This window comes from Pyrus communis, chromosome 2 (assembly GCF_041283825.1).
Source record: "Pyrus communis isolate YQ-2024b chromosome 2, ASM4128382v1, whole genome shotgun sequence".
In the NCBI taxonomy this organism is placed as follows: domain Eukaryota; kingdom Viridiplantae; phylum Streptophyta; class Magnoliopsida; order Rosales; family Rosaceae; genus Pyrus; species Pyrus communis.
In genome coordinates, this window is record NC_142566.1 from 23,890,531 (window position 1) to 23,908,739 (window position 18,209).

Consider the following 18,209-nt stretch of genomic DNA (forward strand, 5'->3'; position numbering starts at 1 on the left):
CTTTTATCAATCGGTGTGGTTTGACGACACAGTGACTTTTGACTTGTGAGTTGGACCGTCATTTTCTTTTACGAGAGTACGTCAGTTTCTTACATAAACATTTTTAATAATCTATTTTTTTTATAAATATTTTAGGACTTTTTTTTTTTGTTATTTTAATACATATTTACTCACAAAACTTGAGAATTATAATTATTTTGATTATTAAGTTGTCTACATTTACTAAAATAAAAAGAACTGAAATCAGTTCGCTTCTAAATTTTTCATGAAGATAAAAAAAATATTAACATTCTCCTACAATTCGTAATTAAATATCTAAATATCAAAATTCAAATCAACTCTAAATTCTTCCATTCCTTCCTTATTCCTCCTTGAAGGAAATTTTTCTAACAAAAACTGTAATTTTTTTAAAGAAGAAAAGTAGTCAAAACTACAATAGTATTCAAAATGGACAACAAGGGTCAATAATAGTCAGCTAAATATGATCATTTTCCGACCCATATTTTTCACACAAAAATATTAGTTGACTTTTTTTTTAGCAAGCAATATTATCTACATTAAGTGAATAGAGGAGTGGCTAAGATCCAACAAATATATAAAATAATAATTGATGAAATACGTAAAATAAATAAACGTAGTCACTTAATACTATGGTCTAGTGGTATTCCTCTTCACTTATAAGTGAGAGGTCTTAGATTCGATTCTCGCCAAAGGTAAATTTGAACTACATTATTACTAGCTTCTTGTGAGGTTAAGATCACTCCTTCTTCAAAAATATCGTTTGTTAAAAAAAAAATGTAAAAGTCATAATATATACTTGGGACCACTTGACGAGTCACATTCACCCTTTCTTGATATTTGGACAAATCACTTAAACTATACTTTTTCTCACTCGAATATTTTCTTGGTTTGTGCCTTTTAACATTGCTATTTTGGAGGCAGATTGTCTGCCCTCCGAATATAGTGCTCTCTTATTTGTATGGTTACGGTTAATCCATTTTAATATTTTATATTCCTACTGTGTTTTGTCTTATTATCTTTATAAAAAAAAAATTAATATAAAATATTAACGTGGCTTAACCGTGACAGCATAAAATAGGAGGGCACCATATTAGGAGGGCAAACAATCTGCCTCCTGCTATTTTTCATCTCATCACGAATACTGTGTTGACCTTTTAAGAGTGGTTTGGTACTGTTGATTAGCTGATAGAGAGCTGATACTTCTCTCGAAACTATTGTTTCTAAATATGCTTGTGGTTCAGTGGTAAATGACGGATTACAAGACTTTCTTAAAACAAAAAATTGGAGATCTCAGGTTCGAAACCTGCTGCTGGTGTGGAAGCCAGTCTTATAACCAGGGGATGCTGAAATGTCTATATGAATTTTTCCGACCCCCGAAAAAGATAAATAATGCTATTTTTAATATTAGAAAAAATACTTTTATTTATAAATACGCGTTTTTAGTCTTCCTAAAAACATTCCTGGATAATAATCTTTAAAATCACATGCCAAACGGTCCATAGCTTTGTAAAAACTGATACCACCTTTTAAAATCACATGCCAAATGGGCCCTACATTTTGTAGCATTGGGCCCGTTCCACAGATGTGGCCCATTAACAAGCGGTTCTTTCCCTGCCTCCACCGGGAAGTCTCCAGCAGCAGGCAACAGCACAGAAGAAGAAGAAGAGGGAGAGAGACACAGAAGCTGACCGGAAGCAGAAGCAGCACCGTCAGGTAACCTTAACTTTGCCTCCTCCTCCCCTTCCTTCTTCTTTCACTGAAAACCCTAAAACTCTAACGCAATTGGAAACGTCGTCGTACTAGGCTCAGCTGGAAATGGAGTTCACAGACGGTACCCCAGCGCCCAACTCCCTTCAGGCCATCTGCTACAAGCGCGGCTCCCTTCAGCTACTCGATCAGGTCTCTCTCTCTCTCTCTCTCTCTCTCTCTCTCTCTCTAAGAATTCAATTGTATTTATTTGTTAAATTTTTATGGGATTAAGCTCTCTCTCAGCGAAAAAATGGTAGAATTTAACTATTAGGTTTGTGGGTTTTGAACAGACGAAGCTCCCATTGCAAAGTACGTATTTGGATATCCGGGACTCCACAGATGGATGGTGAAAGACTGAAGCTTTGCTCTTTCCAAGTGCTATGAATCTTTTGTTTTCTGGTTTTACGAATTCGGTTCTTGTTTTCTTTTTTCAGGCACGCAATCAAAGATATGGTGGTGCGCGGCGCACCCGCCATTGCTATCGCGGCGGCTCTCTCATTGGCTGTGGAAATTTTTAACTTGGAGGATTTCAATGGAACCCCCGACGAAGCGTTTTCTTTCATTGTCATGAAATTGGAGTACCTTGTCTCCAGGTATGTTTGTAGTTTTCAAGTGTTTGAATTGTGGAATTGATGCGGCATTCTGATTGTGTGGTGTCCATTTTAGCCGACCAACTGCTGTCAATCTTTCGGATGCTGCAGCTAAACTGAAGCAAATTGCATCCGAGGTTGCCACTACTACTTCGGACGCAAGGAAAGTGTTTGAGGTGCTCTTTCCTTCGAAATCTGAAACGTTACTTTTCTTGTGATTTGATTTTGGCCCTAAGAATCTATTTGATAATGCTAATCTTCCGTTGTACTTGCTTTGTTTGCTCAATTTGATAGGCTTACATAGAAGCTTCCGAAATCATGCTCAAGGACGATGTAGCCTCAAACAAGGCTATTGGATCTCATGGAGCAAGTTTTATTCAACACCTACTGGGAAACTCTAAGAACATTTCTATGTTGACCCATTGCAACACTGGCAGGTATTTTCCCGGGAACGCATACTTGATGATTTGGTTATTTACATTGAACAAACACAGGGTGGTTTTACATATATAGACTCAATTTTTCATATTGGTTTTGTCTGACCGTGATATGTTTTGTAAATGCAGTCTTGCAACAGCTGGTTATGGTACTGCTCTTGGTGTCATCCGTTCACTTCATACCGAAGGAGTGTTAGAAAGGGCCTATTGTACAGAGTCGCGTCCATTCAATCAAGTGAGTGTCAACTCTCTAGGTGTTCGATTTTTTCTTAGCATCAAACATTCTCCACAGAATTTTTCGTGATATTCACATATGTTAAGTGTTGATATTAGTTAAACAAGGTGGTCTTGAGAGTAGTAGCATGCTGTTGTTTGAAGTCGGGTGAAAGTATTGTTGGGATTTAGTATTGCATCCGAACATGATTGGAAGCCTGCCTCGGTGTTATATTTAGCCACTCTTGTGGTGTAAATGTCAGGTCATTGAGCTGATAGTTGTATTTAGCTACTCACTTAAGTGAAAATATTCAAAATGCGTTACTGAATATTATTGATACACGATTATAAATCAATTACAGGGATCCAGACTCACAGCATTTGAGTTGGTGCATGATAACATACCAGGCACTCTTATAGCAGATTCTGCTGCAGCTGCATTAATGAAATTTGGACGTGTGAATGCTGTAGTTGTTGGAGCAGATCGTGTGGCTGCAAATGGTATTTGAAATGGAATCTACCACTCATCTGCTTTAGCATTCTATTCATATGGAGGTTTGTGTAACTGATTTACTTAATTCAGGTGACACCGCTAACAAGATTGGAACCTACAGTGTTGCCGTAAGTGCAAAGCACCATAACATTCCATTTTTCGTGGCTGCACCACTCACTTCCATCGACTTATCTCTTTCCTCCGGGGAAGAGATAATAATAGAGGAGAGATCCCCAAAGGAATTGTTGAACACACACGGAGGGCTCGGGGAACAAGTTGCTGCATCTGGAATTGCTGTCTGGAACCCAGCTTTCGATGTTACCCCTGCCAATTTAATAACCGGTATCATAACTGAGAAGGTATACTCACTCATCTCTATGTGATATAATCAATTAGAGCCTATTGTGTTTGAATGTGATGACCTTGTGTTCACTTAGCAGGGTGTTATTACCAAAAAAGGCACTGATGCTTTCGACATCAAGGGTTTTGTTCAGAAGGCAGCCGTGCAGTCCGGTGCATAACGGAGCCTTCTGGCATTGGATGAAATATTCCCCGAGGTGGTGACTGTTAGTGCTGTGTAACGTAATATATAGAGAGCTTTGTGCTATATTGTCGAATAATTGGGAGAATCGGTCTTACTCCAAGCGATGACTGTTCTCCCAAAATATAAGCAGGCCATTTTTATGGTATCATTGGTAGATGTAATAAGTAGAAATTTTATAGTAAATAAGGGAAGTGGGTGAGAAGATTTGGAGGAAAATTCGTATAGTTTTCTTGGGACTTCGTCCATGAATGTGAATGTTTTCTCAGTCGCTCCGTTCTCGGCCGATCCCGGAAGTTTGTGTAAGCATGTAGTGGTTTTTGAGACTATTGAAGTATCCTGAGCAATACAATATGTATGGGCTTCATATGGGATGTTTGTAGAGCAATCATCAATAAGAAGTTTCTTGGGGATCAAGCATCACATTTTTGTTACATAAGTAGACTAAATTGATTAGAGGGTGAACAAATTATTAAGAAATTCACTCGCACCGGACTTTGAGTGTAAGAGGAGATGCACTTAACTACTTGAGCTACAAAACTGTAGTGCAAATTTTCATGAAGTTCGCCCTCTTCGTTTGGTAGAGACTAGTTCACACCTTTGAGCAAACATTGGTTAACTCAACCCTGACTCCCAGGACAAAGTTAGTCCATCACTAACACATAATAACCAGAGGAAAAGAAAATTATAGCCCGTCCCGTTGAAAGTTCTTGATTCCGCCATCGACTACAACATCACATGAGTCTAAGGGTTAAAACTTCACGTCTGTCGTTAATTAAAGTGACATGAGCGTATAACTGGATCACAATAAAACTGTTAATAGATTGTGAATTTGGGCCGGGACTCCGGTTCGGCCCAATATTTAGGCCCATAATATCGACCACTTCGTCTCTCTTACCCTCACAAAGCTAGCTTCGCGAATGACGACCAGCTTCTTTTGTAATCTGTGAAATGCAGAGAAAAAGGTCTTCATCCGATACAAGTATCCAAGCAATTAGCTTTTCTAAAGGTTAAGGGATAACAGTTCATCGGATTTCAATTGGGTGGTGTTTGGAGACAGGGATATCCGAGCAGGTGAAATAAAACGAAATATGAAGAAATCGCCATTGCCGTTGCAGAATGCGAGCGGCAGTAGCAAGAATCAGAGTTTGGGGAAGGAAGCTCTGGTGAAGTTGCTGAGGTGGCATTTTGGGCATCCTGAATTCAGAGGGAAGCAATTGGAAGCCATTGAAGCTGTTCTATCAGGTATATTATGTATATTTTATTTACATTTTACTCAGTGCGGTATAGAATTGCTTGTTTGGTTGCTGAGAAAATGCGGGAAAATGTTTACAGCTGACTTTGGAAAAACCCCATTTTTTGTTTTTGTGTTTTGTGGGTTGCAGGGAGAGATTGCTTTTGTCTTATGCCTACTGGTGGCGGGAAATCCATGTGTTATCAGATACCGGCTCTCGCCAAGAAAACCGGAATCGTGCTTGTTGTCTGTCCTTTAATAGGTGAATTGTGTGTAAATTTATGTGTGTGTATAAGTGCATTACATATCATGCTTGATGTTTACTTGTTTTAGCAAATGAAAATGTTGAACTTGACTCAAATTTTGTTTTGCATTTTGTGTGCAGCCTTGATGGTAGGTAGGCCTATGATTGCTCTCGGTCGAATTTCGGTAACTTTCATGCTTGAGAATTGAGTGTGGGATTTTGGTATGTTTCTTATTTGACCAGGAAAACCAAGTGATGGCATTGAAGGAGAAAGGAATTTCTGCAGAGTATCTCTCCTCGACTCAGACAACCCAAACCAAAAATAAGGTAGAGTTCGGGTTTAGGACGTCTTTCTTGCTTTGCATCAAAATGACTGGATCAAAAAAATATTGGTGCCTATGTATTTATGCATGAGAATATTGATGTCTCTCTTTTGCATTTTAAGATTCATGAAGACCTTGACTCTGGAAAACCATCTCTGAGGCTGCTTTATGTGACCCCCGAATTGATAGCAACATCTGGATTTATGATGAAGCTGACAAAGATTCACACGAGAGGGTTGTTGAATCTCATTGCCATAGATGAGGTGTGACGCTAGATTGTTTTTGTACCGATAACCAGTGTATGTGAATGTTTGAGTTTCCTTGACAATTTTTCAGCTTTTGTTTCAGTTACATCTCTTTTTCAAAAATTTCAGGCACATTGCATCTCTTCATGGGGCCACGATTTCAGGTTTGTAATAGATATATTGTCTCTTCCACATTTACTATTTATTATGTTTGATCCACACAATTGGGGGATTATAAATCATCAGAAACTCTTAAGTGAATGCAATAAGAAAACCAAAACTGTCTAAGAACCTTACTAGTGGTAGTAAAAATCAAATGCCAGCATAACCCTAATCCCTATCAGACATACTGTTAGATTTCATGACCTATTTAAGTCAACTTCCCTATCATTAGTATTTGAATAAAGTGAGAGTGAAGCGCTACAATGTTGATCTATACGCCATAGAAACTCTGACATGCTTTCTTTTGGTTCTCTGTCTCCTTAATTGCTGTATTGAAATAGGCCTAGCTACCGTAAGCTGTCATCTCTAAGGAGCCACCTCCCAGGTGTACCAATATTGGCTCTAACAGCTACAGCCGTTCCTAAGTGAGTCTTTTGTCACACTCTGCATAGAAAATTAGCTCGTCTTTACCATTTATTTTTTAATTCGTCTGTAGATTTATAGAGCAGTATTTCTTCTTTTTAAAGTGAGAGGAACTGGCTAATTATATTCTTTGATCATCAAATTCTTTTGTTGTGCAGAGTTCAGATGGATGTGATAGAGTCCTTGTGCCTTCATAATCCATTAACCCTAAGATCTTCTTTCAATCGTCCTAATATACATTATGAAGGTTCACCCTGCGTCTATGACTTGATTCAGATCCTGTTTTGTATTGTCTCTTGGCTAATATTTATTACCTCGCATCACATGCATATAGACAAATCTGACCAGATTTCTCTATAATGCAGTTCGATACAAAGATCTTTTAGATGATGTCTATGCTGATCTGTCTGGTGTGCTAAAATCTAGCGGAGATGTTTGTGCAATTGTTTACTGCCTTGAACGTACAATGTGTGACGAGTTGTCTGCTCATCTATCACGGAGTGGAATTTCATGTGCTGGTAAATCAAATGTTTTGGCATTGTAAATTAATTGCTCATATACCCTTGTGTTTTTATTCACTTATAATATATATAATTCTTAGTCTTTTGCTTCTTTCAGCTTATCATGCAGGGTTGAATGATAAGTTAAGAAGTTCAGTCCTAGATAATTGGATTTCCTCTAAGATACAAGTTGTCGTGGCAACGGTGGCTTTTGGGTATGATTGTATATATAAATTAAACCTTTGTTTTTTTGTTTTTCTTTCTTTTGGGTGTGTGGGTGAGGGGAATTCATCTTTTTGCTCCCAGCTCATGATTGTTATTGTGATGTCCTTGCCTTTTTGTCTTTTATGTATGCGTTTGGAGCTTATTCTGGTGCATGGACAGTAATTGTGCTTTTGGTGACCCTTCAGGATGGTATGAAACTGAATTACCATTTATTTAAAAAACTCTTACAATAATTTTTTGTTTTGTTTTTCTTCTCTCCGTGTTGGAGATAATGTTTACCAGATCTGATGTGCCTTTGATGGCTTGTGGTTAATTTTAAGGGCATAGATAGAAGAGATGTCAGAATTGTTTGTCATTTTAATATTCCCAAGTCAATGGAATCCTTCTACCAAGAGTCGGGTAGAGCTGGTCGTGATCAACAACTCTCCAGAAGCCTTTTGTACTATGGAATTGATGATTGCAAAAAAATGGTTGGTTAGATAAGACTGTCTACTAGCAACTCCAATGCTGGTCTATACTTGGTTTCATTGTTCACTTCTTTTTTTTTTTTTTTTTTTTTTTCAAATTATTTTTGTAGAAATTTATTCTAAGCAATGCTGATAACAAGAAGTCAAAGGCCTCCAACTCGCGGGAAGAGTTGTCAAAGAAAACTCTGACCGACTTCCAGCAGGTAAAGCCAATAAATTGTTTTTTGTCTGTGAATGAACTCTTTATGAATATTGTTTTTTGGAATCTGATTTCAAAAACATGCAGATGGTCGAGTATTGTGAGGGTTCTGGATGTCGTAGAAAAAAGATTCTTGAGACTTTTGGTGAACAGGTAGTATAACCTAGTGAAACTTTTGCTTCATTGTACTTTAGAGTGCAAGATCAGTGCTCCAAAAGAGCTACGTACTGACATCATTCGAAACAGGTACCTGCATCACTATGTAAGAAAACATGTGATGCTTGTAAACATCCAAACCTAGTGGCCAAGTATTTAGAGGAGCTCACAAGTACTTGTGTCACTCGGCAAAAATTTGGTTCATCTCAAATTTTTATGAGCAGGTGCTCTCTTTTTACCTAGTCCTGATATTTGATTTTTTTTATTAGCAGGTCTAAGGTTCATTGAATAGTAACTCCGGTGCTTGCTTATTCATTAATGTCTGTCAATTTCAGCTCCTCAGATGTGATAAATGAAGATCAAACCTCTGAATTCTGGAATCGCGATGATGAAGATTGTTCTGAGGAGGACATATCTGATTCCGATGGTATATTTTTTACAACATAGTTCTCTTTTTACTTCTTTTGGGAGAGAAAAGGGGGATTTAAAGAACACTGCAAGTTTATGTATCTCATTCATTGTCTTCGTCAAATCGCAGATGGTCTTGCTGCCAAGAGCCTTGCCAGGTCAAAGTTGCCAGCAAAGTTGGGATTCAATGAAAAGATTGAGTGCTTGCAGCGTTTAGAAGAAAGATATTACAAGGATAAATCTTCTGATAAGCAGGTTCGATCTGATTAAGTTTTGTGGTTTTTTTGTTATTATTTAATTTTATCTTTTCCCCTGAATACCTATTATTGCCTAATTTGATGACAGATGAATAAACCCGACAAGAATGCTATATCTGATACGCTGAGGGAAGCAAGCAAGCAAAGATTACAAACTTCTCTCAAACAGGGTCAGCAGCGGCTTGGGAACTTAGCGTAAGCTTTTACTGGTGTCTGATGTATTATATCGTTATATGCAACAAACCAGTTAAACACTTGAGTTTTTAAATTCTCTCGCAACTATGGAATATCCTTCTATCTGTAGGTTCTAAAAGTTGACAATCTTCTGTGCAGGATTGAAGTGGAAAAATCGGCCTCTTTCCTCGAAAATGAGTGTTACAACAAGTATAAGAAAACTGGGAAATCATTTTATTATTCTCAAGTGGCAAGTACGGTGAGGTGGTTATCAACTGCAGATTCTACTGCCTTAACTAATCGCCTTGGAACCATTAACTGTTCCCCATCAGATAATGCTCGGCCCAAAACAGAACCTTCTGCAACACCATCACCTTCAGTGGATGGAACAACAGAAGCTGCCAGCGGTGACTCCCACAACAGTGTTAGATCGGAAAATTCTGTAGCTGTGTCACCAACGGAAAGTGCTTCCCCGAGTATAACTCTTCCATCAATTCCATCCTTCTCAGAGTTCATCAACACCAGAAAGGCAAAAGACATCAGCACAAGGGCGTCGGAAAAGCAGTCACCAAACGGAGTTCAAGAGAAAGGGTTGAAGAAAATGCGGTTGCATTAGGTTGAATGTCTTGGTTTTGTGCATTTGTACCGATTTATGCTGTGCACAAAGAAAAAGTTGAGGAGACGATGTAAATCTACTTCCGTTTATTTCTAGATTGGATCGCGGGAATTACATATTCGATACTTTGTTCCACCTTGATGTAAATGCTATTTCATGCTGAAACAGCATTCAGAATCAGATTACCTAAAAACAAGCATGGCTTATGCGTTTCGGGGACGAAAAAGTCAAGAAAAACCAGTTCTTCATTCTTCCTACAAGCTTCTTATTCACTCTGATTCATATTATGCATCTTTCAGTGGTAGCTTGCCAATGAAGTTAGTATTCAGGCTTCCCAAGTAAAGATGATCCTCAAACTCCAAAGCATTTGTCACGAAGGATATCACGCTTCCATCAGGATCCATAAGTTTCTTGATAATTTTGCCGTCAGCTGCCACATTCACCGCCATCGCTTCTGTTCGCATTGCGCTCATTAGTTCAGTCAGTTTCCGCGACGCTGCTACTAAGTGCTTGGCTGCTTTGGAGGTGTGCACAAACTCAAACCCTTCCCTAGTCAACTGCGTCATTCACGCACAAATCATAAAAACGCGTATGACATACGAATATTGTTTGAACCGTTATATCAACAAAAGCCATGTAAGATACATGAACGCTATCTGAACAGTTAGGTTTGTATTACCTGAAGTAGAGCAATCCAAAAAGACCCATCTGGAGCAAGATTGATGTTGTCAGGTCCACCAGGAAGATTCTCAACGAAGATCTCTGTCTTCCCTTTGTTCTTTCCCTCCAGCCAATACATTAAACACCTAAATCTAAGCATGAACATGCTTTAATTGGTTGCCACGCACTTTTCATATCGATAATGTTATTTAGACATATAAGATTGCTGACACACTCTCAAACAGAGGTGCGCCATACAATTATGTATGAGACCCGCCTGTATTAGAGTCGAGTGTGTCTGCAATGTGGTCAGCATTGTGTGTCAAAATAGAATTACTTTTTTCTTATCCAAAATATAGAGTGAGAAAGAAGTGTTACATCACAACTTACTTCCATGTTTCACAGACCACCAGATAATCTTGGTCTTTTGAAACTGCAACACCATTAGCAAATCCCAAATGATCAAGTAGGATTGAAGTCTCTCCGGATGATGGATCATACTTGAGCAGCTGCCCATGGGGCTTTGCCTCTAGCACGTCAAGATACCAATCATGGAGCCCAAATTTGGTGCTTGCAACACTAAAATATAGACTACCATCTGGTCCCTCAATCACATCATCTGCAAATCTGATTGTGTTCAACATGTAAGTTATAACTTTAGGAAACATCGACATATGTTCATTCATTGGGCCTGTGTTTTTGGTTTTGAGAAATGTTAGGATCAATCAATACATAACTAGAGACATGACCTGAAGCAACAAACAACAACCAGTGAATTCAATGTTTTTAGTACTAAACATAGCTAAATATGTTCGGTATTAAGTTTCATTGTGCGACAATTTTATGCACACGTGAGCTAATTTTGGCCATTAATGATTGTAGGATCCGCAAAGTAAAATAGCCAAAGGTCAGTCATCTATGTATTCGTACAAGAAATGTTAAGACCAATTGCGTATGCACATGTGACCCATTTCCGATCATTTATAATTGTGAAACCCATAAAATAAGAATAGTCAGATCAGTCTGAAAACGTGTAATGACTAATCTTAGCACCACTAAAGTATTTTCCAACTCGTGCTAACATTTTGGACTATTTTGGGATAAGAATCACATGCATATGGCAGAATTGTGGACCCATGAGCCATTTGGACCATATTGTTAAACTCTAGCTCCACGAAAAATACAGGTGGAATAAATTCTTGGTTGGACATGGTCTCAACTGAATCATGTTTTTTTTCATTTCTCTTTAGTTGAAAGGAAATAACAGTACCAAACTTTGATGGCAACAGTCATGGATTCATCTTACAAACCAACAAACCATGATGTTTGTATGACATTTCGCAATCGGTCCCAATAATAAGAAAAAGATTCCTTACTTTATAGTTTTATTATACGAGAGCAGTTTAGATGAAACGAATTAACCATCATTGTAACTTTTTAGTTTAATAATAAATCATTATGTTCGGAAGAACTTATACATAAAAACACATTACTAATCAAGATATCACATGACAGTTCGTTCTTCATAAATCATTCTTTTAATGAAGTGTCTAATAACTAAGTACAAGTCCCCATTTCAGGGAAACTTATCTCCAAATCCAAACCATCTGGATCCTGCGGATCTCCCTACTATCACTCACCTCCCCCTCCTTCTCACACCCCAATTCCAACGCCATAATTCTCCGACCTTCAACCCCTCTCATTTTCTTCTTCTTTCTTTCTTTCTCTGCGGTTTTGCTTCGCCGATGGCCGCCAAAGTAGAAGATAACGATGTTGAGGAGAAAGAGTGGGACAGTTAAAAGAAAAAAATGATCTTAACCACACTATTTTACGTGAACAGTTAAGATTATTTGATCCACATGATCCGATTTGTTAGAATATAGAGAGAACTCATTTCGTGAGGAAACTGCCGCACCTCACAATATATAATAAGATGACCTTATTAGTAATGTTCTGGTGGTGTCACATCAGAATTGTATTGGGCATGGCTTGCACATGGATGTTGTTTTCCAAGTGAACACATTGCTGTCCAGTCATTTTCCACAGTCGGATGGAATCACTGACTACCCATTCATCTACTTTTTACTTTTTACCTCGAGAGTAGATCTGTGCCTCGGGAAAAATATTCAGCGATTGCTCAAGAAAAATGATTTTCACGCTTTTATTTTTTATTTTTTTATTATTTTCCTGACCCTCAATAACTTGTTTATATGTAGAGAGATTATATTCACATTTCAATTTACTTTTTTTATATTTTTTTAATTTTTTAATATTTTAATATTTTTTACAAACCATTAACACTTGATAAAAAATATTAAAAAATTAAAAGAGCTTGAAAGAAGTAATTTGAAGTTTGTAAATATAATATTCCAATATTTATTTCGTACAATTTTAACTTTTTTGCATGTAAAAAAATTCCCATGTTTTATAATGAATAACGGGTCAAATATATAAATTTTAGTTCTCCAATCGAAAAAGTAGATGACGCATTAAAATAGGTGATTTTTCAAGACATTCCCTCCAGACTAACATGCAATAGCGTTTGGTGGTTTAGGATAGATTGTGTTACCTTATTTTGGACCCATTAACATGTGAAGTGAGAACAGTCACACCAGCTTCAGTAATCTTCAGCAAGCCCTACACATACAAGGGGCAACAATCAAAATCAAGTATTGCAATGTAGATTCTTATCAGCAATCAACGATTTACGGTTAAACAGTTTACTCTGTATTTCGCTCATTAGGTGAATCAGTGTGATAAGTTAGAAGTCTCGTGAGTGAGATAGTGTAAGCGGAGACTTAAGGTTTAAAGGGTTTGCTCTGTCTCTCTATCTCACTTATTATGTGACTGAGCGTGTTGAGTGAGTAGTGAAAGAGTCAAAATTTTAGCCTAAAAGGGCCCAAAGTCTCAATCTGAAACACTCTCCTAATCTTACAAAAATTACTATGTTGTGTGGTGAGCAACTAGCCATTGTCGTCTAGAGTTTGCTATGATCTCATCATCCTCTTCTTTAAACATAAACCCCAAGCCTCTTTGACTTTCTTTATCTCTCCCTTCTTCTCAAAACCCACAAGCAAGCCACCAATCTCAAGTCTAACCTGATGAAACAAATTAAACTAAAAACATCCGATTTGGGCCCTGACTCTTATGGAGAAAAGGACAGGATTAGCCTGGAACCATTGTGGTCCCTTCATAGCTCTGCCTTTGTGAGTGAGAACGAAAAAGTTACGTGATGAGCAAAATCGAGACATATAAATAAATCTCTGGGTGCATATATTTTTCTCCATTTTTCGGTCAGAATGTTATGCTCTTACCTGATCAGTATCACATGCAACAAGATCACCATCTTTTGTGAATGTGATTCCAAGAGTTGTATCAGTATTCACCTTCTTCCAGTTTTCCCAACTCCCATTTTTGTGAAGCCTTTTGATCCAACCATCTCTGGTTGCTGTATAGAGTGTGCCTTCCTTATCCACATCAACATCTTCCGGTTCCAGAAGCACTCCATCCCCAAGTTTAATCACTTTCTACATAAACCCAAAAAAATAATAAAAATCAGAAACAAACACCATGGTTACAAGTATATACTTCAAACAAAAAGCTCGTGGCCCGTATGCTAACCATTTCATTTTCGGTCCTTCAGTTCTGTTACCAAACAGTTATGAAAACTGAAAACAAAATGGTTATGAAACGGCCAGCTGTGAGCTTTCCGTTTGAGAACTGAAACCAAAATGATTACGAAACCTGTAATAAGTTGTTTTGGGGAAGGTGGGAAGGTGGAGGGAGGTGAAGTGAATCTGGCGATATTGGGGAGAAGTAGATTTGGAGAGAGAAGGCAACCACACATGCCAACAGAAAGCCAGAAAATGGAGTGAGCAAATGTTTGAGAGCCATGAGGCCTGTCTGGTATATCTCCAAGAATATTGCGATAAGGGTGATAAGGTGGGGATTATGTTCTGTGTGGCTTCATATTTTTTATGCGAAACAAAACTGCAGTTGTCAGGATAATCCTATCGAGAGACCGAGAAAGCCAGTCACTCTTTGCTTTTCTCACAAAAACTTGCATGCCAAACAAGACTTTAGGGTTAAACATATCAGATTTTTTGGTATATTCTGGAGTTTTTAACCATTAGGTTGCTGTCAAAGATACAATGAAAAGATTTATCGGCTAAAATCTCTAGAATGTAGAGATTGGCCAAAGGGTTTGATTAGCCACGAGGTCGAAGTAACCCTAATGACAAAAAATACACATGATTAGATTATGGTGAGATTAGAACCAACCCTAATCACTTTTCAATACCGAAATTCGATCATACTACTTATCTTAACTACCAAACAAGGCCTTACGTACTCATAGGCACACAACATATCACCCTTTCCAAGCCAAATTCTCATAAGATCCCAAAATTTCAATCATTGGAATATTCAGGGAAATGTAGCTATCTTTCATTCTCGCATTTTTCTACTTGTCTTCCGGATTCATTGGTTATCACGTTTCTTACCGATTCGCTGGTTATAATGTGGATTCCACTATCTAAAAATTTGGTCTACCTTAGAATTATTCTATTTAATATGTTGAAAATTTGATCATTTAATTTCCGCATATGCCGCTCGTAACCCACCAAAATTTTGTTTTTTTTAACAAAATTAACCCACCAAAACTCGAAAAATAAATAAATAAATAAATAAATAAAACAGTCTACGTTTTTCAATTATTAAATTACAAACAAATTTGCAGAAAAAAAAAAAAAAAAAAAAAAAAGCTCAACACACCAATTAATCTACGAAACCAAATGGCATAAATCAAATCATGTTTGCAATACACTAAAATCATCAAAATAAAATCCTACGATCAACCGACACATTATTTGATTTACAAAATATAATATAAAATGACGGTCTTTCTTGCATTTTTTTTTTTACAAAATATTGGCCAAAAAAAAAAAAAGTTGTAGTTACCAAAATTATGGCCATGAGTCTCATAAATTTCCAATGACCCATTTTCCACCTGATGTCACAGAATGATAATAAAAACCCAATTTAGGCCCTGGTTAAATAGTAAGAAAATCCATGACACAACCCCTAATTTATAGAAACAATTTAATTGTATACAATACATAGACACCCATACGTCCCGATATCAGAACCAGATAGTATATCACGTATTTTTATATAAATATTAAAAAATTATATTTTTTAAATTATTAACCTTTTAACACACATATCTCATTAGTAATATATTATTTCGTGTACCGCCGAAATATCTCTCCGGTTCACGTTGTTGGTTAGTTTTCCCCCACACACACACACACACACATCTATTTAACATAGACCTCCACTCTCTCTCCTCTGTTCCAAAAAAAACAGAGATAAAACAGAGAGAGAGAGAGAGAGAGAGAGAGAGAGAGAGAGTTCAATGTTCTGCTACATTCCATGGCTATAACAGGCACAGACTCCCAGCAGCAAAGCTCAACTAAACCATCCCCACTTCCTCCACCAGTCGAAGTCCAGTGCGTAAAATGCCACTCCTGCGGGTTCACAGAGGATTGCACCCCAGCCTACATCTCCCGCGTCCGAGACCGCTACCAGGGCCGTTGGATTTGCGGGCTCTGCGTCGAGGCGGTAAAAGACGAAGTGGTGCGATCAGATAGGCTCATCTCCACGGAAGAGGCCCTGAACCGCCACATCAATTTCTGCAAAAAGTTCCGGTCGCGGAAAGAAACAGAGCACCCCATCTTCGCCATGGGTCGGATTTTCCGGCGGAGCTTGGATACTCCGAGAGCCCTGAGGTCAAATTCCGATAGTAACCTAGGGGAAGTTGAAGGGGTTCGCTGGCCGCCGCTTGTTCGATCGGGAAGTTGCTTCCCTTCTCTGTCTAGGTGAAAATGGTAAAAAACAGAGGATTAAAAGGTAAATATGTGAAACTCTGTTTTTAACTGGGATACGGTAATAAATTGGAACTAAGGTAATTTTGGGTCGGTTTTTCTTGCTCTAATTGGGATTATTAGTATCATTGTTTTTTTTTTTTTTTTTTTTTTTTTCCTAGAATTTTATGTACATATTTCATGTGTTAAAAATACATTTTATGTTCTCTATCATCTAATTTAGATTGTTTCTGTATTTAACAACTGTCGTCCATGAAATTTGAACTCAGACCTCCTTCGACAAGATAGAGACCTCCTCCAGCAAAGTGAAGACCAAATAGCCATTTGTTCGGCCATTTTGATTATCTTTGGTAATTAACAACTGTCGTCCATAAAATTTAAACTCAGACCTCCTCGGACAAGATAGAGATCGATGATTTTTTTTTATTATTGGGTTTGGGAGATTAATGGAAATAAATCTAGAAATAAATCTAGAGCCATTAAGTGATTAAATATTTTCATTGCTGGCTATTCCTCAATGCATTCACCTCACTAAACTTTCCATTTTTATGGTGTTTAATTATTAATTAGCGGTGGTTTAGTGACTAATTAGCTGGTTCTGATCTATTTTAGGGGTAATTGAGAATTTGAGAGACTTTAAGGGATTTATAAATTCATAGATTTTTATGAAGTTTAATTAATTTGTAAAGATTCCATATAAAATTTTTATTCAATTCTCATGGGGAGAGGGAAGATTTGTAGATGCTTAAAATACACTACGAAATCTTTCTAATTCCCTCTAATTCCTCAACTTTCTCAAATTCTTTAAAATCAATTTCTAATTGAATACATCTGAAATGTTATAAACTTCTTTAAAATCCTAATTGAACTTCTAAGAATTTTAATAAACTATCTTAAAATTCTGATTGAATACCTTAAATTTATTAAAAAAATTAAAATCTTTCAAAATCCTAATTGAATACACCTTTTTTAGTTAAGTGTAAAATTGGCTTATTTGGAGCAAGAAAAAGGTAAGAAAATAGAAGCACAAAACGAAATTGCTGAGAAATTTCCTATAGACAATGTTGTTTGATCCAACAAAAAAAACAACCACCGAGTTCACTCGTTGCAAACCTTCCATGAAAATAAGACACTAAATTTGCGGCATCTCAAACATAGTTGTATGAATTGGTTTGAGACACAAACACCTTTGACGGTTTTGTCTGTCTCTTTTGTCGCACTTGTAGCAAAACATTTGTCCCTCCTAAGTATGAACACTTGAAATATAAATCGAGCACGACAAAATAAAGGGAGAGTGTGGGGAACAGGTGGAATGGCACCGACTCTAGCAACTTGGGCCAGCTTCGTTCGAGGTTTCTCTTTCTCTTCTTTTTTGGGTTAAAAGTTAAAAGAATGCAGTTGTTCCAGCACTCACTCAGTCTCGTCTCGATACCAACTTTTGTTGCCTCGGTTTTTGCTGTGTCCCAAGGTTTTATTAGTCAAAGTGTTAATACTGATAATGTTAGCGAGAAACACCTGAACAATTGGATTACGGGAGAAAATCAGTCACTTGTCGTGCAATCGGATGCAATAAGGTAACATTCAGATATAGTAGCAGTGAAGTTTATGAGTTATTTTTCTTCAAAACGGTGATTTAAGTGTTTTTAGCTATGAAATTGAGTTTTGACGAACTGTTCTCTCTAATAAGATATCTGTTTGCTTTGACATAGTTTTGCTTTGGGAAACATTCAACGCACATCTTTTTAGCTTGGTCGTTATTTTTATTTGATTTATTTAATTTGATGGTTAAAAATAAAGAGCAGTGTATAAGATATTTAAAACGTGTGGTTAAAACTATTATTTTTTTAATCAAACCTCTCAATAATTGTCAGTTCAGTATTAATTTTCTAAGTTTTGTCGCGTTGTTCTTGGTTATGAATTTGTGAATTTTATAATAATTCTTCTCTCTTGTTTCACTAGTCGGTTGTTTGACTTAGAAACGACTTCA

General features: G+C 37.2%; 4 protein-coding genes across 5 annotated transcripts; 3 read left to right on the forward strand and 1 right to left on the reverse strand.

Annotated features, from left to right (window-relative positions):
* Positions 1–1,580: 1,580 nt before the first annotated feature.
* On the forward strand, positions 1,581–4,464 carry LOC137747243 (methylthioribose-1-phosphate isomerase). The gene is made up of 10 exons (XM_068487315.2): positions 1,581–1,734; positions 1,825–1,920; positions 2,061–2,116; positions 2,205–2,363; positions 2,437–2,536; positions 2,655–2,797; positions 2,927–3,032; positions 3,373–3,511; positions 3,594–3,862; positions 3,944–4,464. The coding sequence occupies exons 2-10, from the start codon at positions 1,837–1,839 to the stop codon at positions 4,022–4,024; spliced, it is 1,137 nt and encodes a 378-aa protein (XP_068343416.2). The 5' UTR covers positions 1,581–1,734; positions 1,825–1,836; the 3' UTR covers positions 4,025–4,464.
* Positions 4,465–4,966: 502 nt separating this feature from the next.
* On the forward strand, positions 4,967–9,812 carry LOC137747346 (ATP-dependent DNA helicase Q-like 3). The gene is given in 19 exon segments (XM_088688234.1): positions 4,967–5,289; positions 5,430–5,551; positions 5,766–5,849; positions 5,968–6,108; positions 6,220–6,254; positions 6,594–6,677; positions 6,834–6,922; positions 7,041–7,193; positions 7,294–7,390; positions 7,586–7,589; positions 7,721–7,870; positions 7,978–8,070; positions 8,154–8,219; positions 8,313–8,446; positions 8,558–8,649; positions 8,761–8,885; positions 8,976–9,082; positions 9,221–9,579; positions 9,582–9,812. Coding segments are annotated over 19 exon segments (2,190 nt in total). The 5' UTR covers positions 4,967–5,135; the 3' UTR covers positions 9,683–9,812.
* On the reverse strand, positions 9,742–14,360 carry LOC137747345 (protein STRICTOSIDINE SYNTHASE-LIKE 4). Of its 2 annotated transcripts, none has more exons than XM_068487440.2 (6): positions 14,082–14,360; positions 13,652–13,864; positions 12,907–12,974; positions 10,728–10,964; positions 10,357–10,489; positions 9,742–10,234 (listed from the first exon to the last, which is right to left on the reverse strand). In XM_068487440.2, the coding sequence occupies exons 1-6, from the start codon at positions 14,229–14,231 to the stop codon at positions 9,962–9,964; spliced, it is 1,074 nt and encodes a 357-aa protein (XP_068343541.2). In that variant the 5' UTR covers positions 14,232–14,360; the 3' UTR covers positions 9,742–9,961. The 2 variants fall into 2 exon arrangements, with proteins under 2 accessions (XP_068343541.2, XP_088544353.1); XM_088688227.1 differs by having other exon boundaries at positions 13,959–14,094.
* A 1,319-nt stretch (positions 14,361–15,679) lies between these two features.
* Positions 15,680–16,722, forward strand: LOC137747729 (uncharacterized). Its single transcript, XM_088688243.1, has 2 exons — positions 15,680–16,247; positions 16,492–16,722. Exon 1 carries the CDS (start codon positions 15,771–15,773, stop codon positions 16,218–16,220), a length of 450 nt encoding a protein of 149 aa, XP_088544369.1. The 5' UTR covers positions 15,680–15,770; the 3' UTR covers positions 16,221–16,247; positions 16,492–16,722.
* Positions 16,723–18,209: the final 1,487 nt, after the last annotated feature.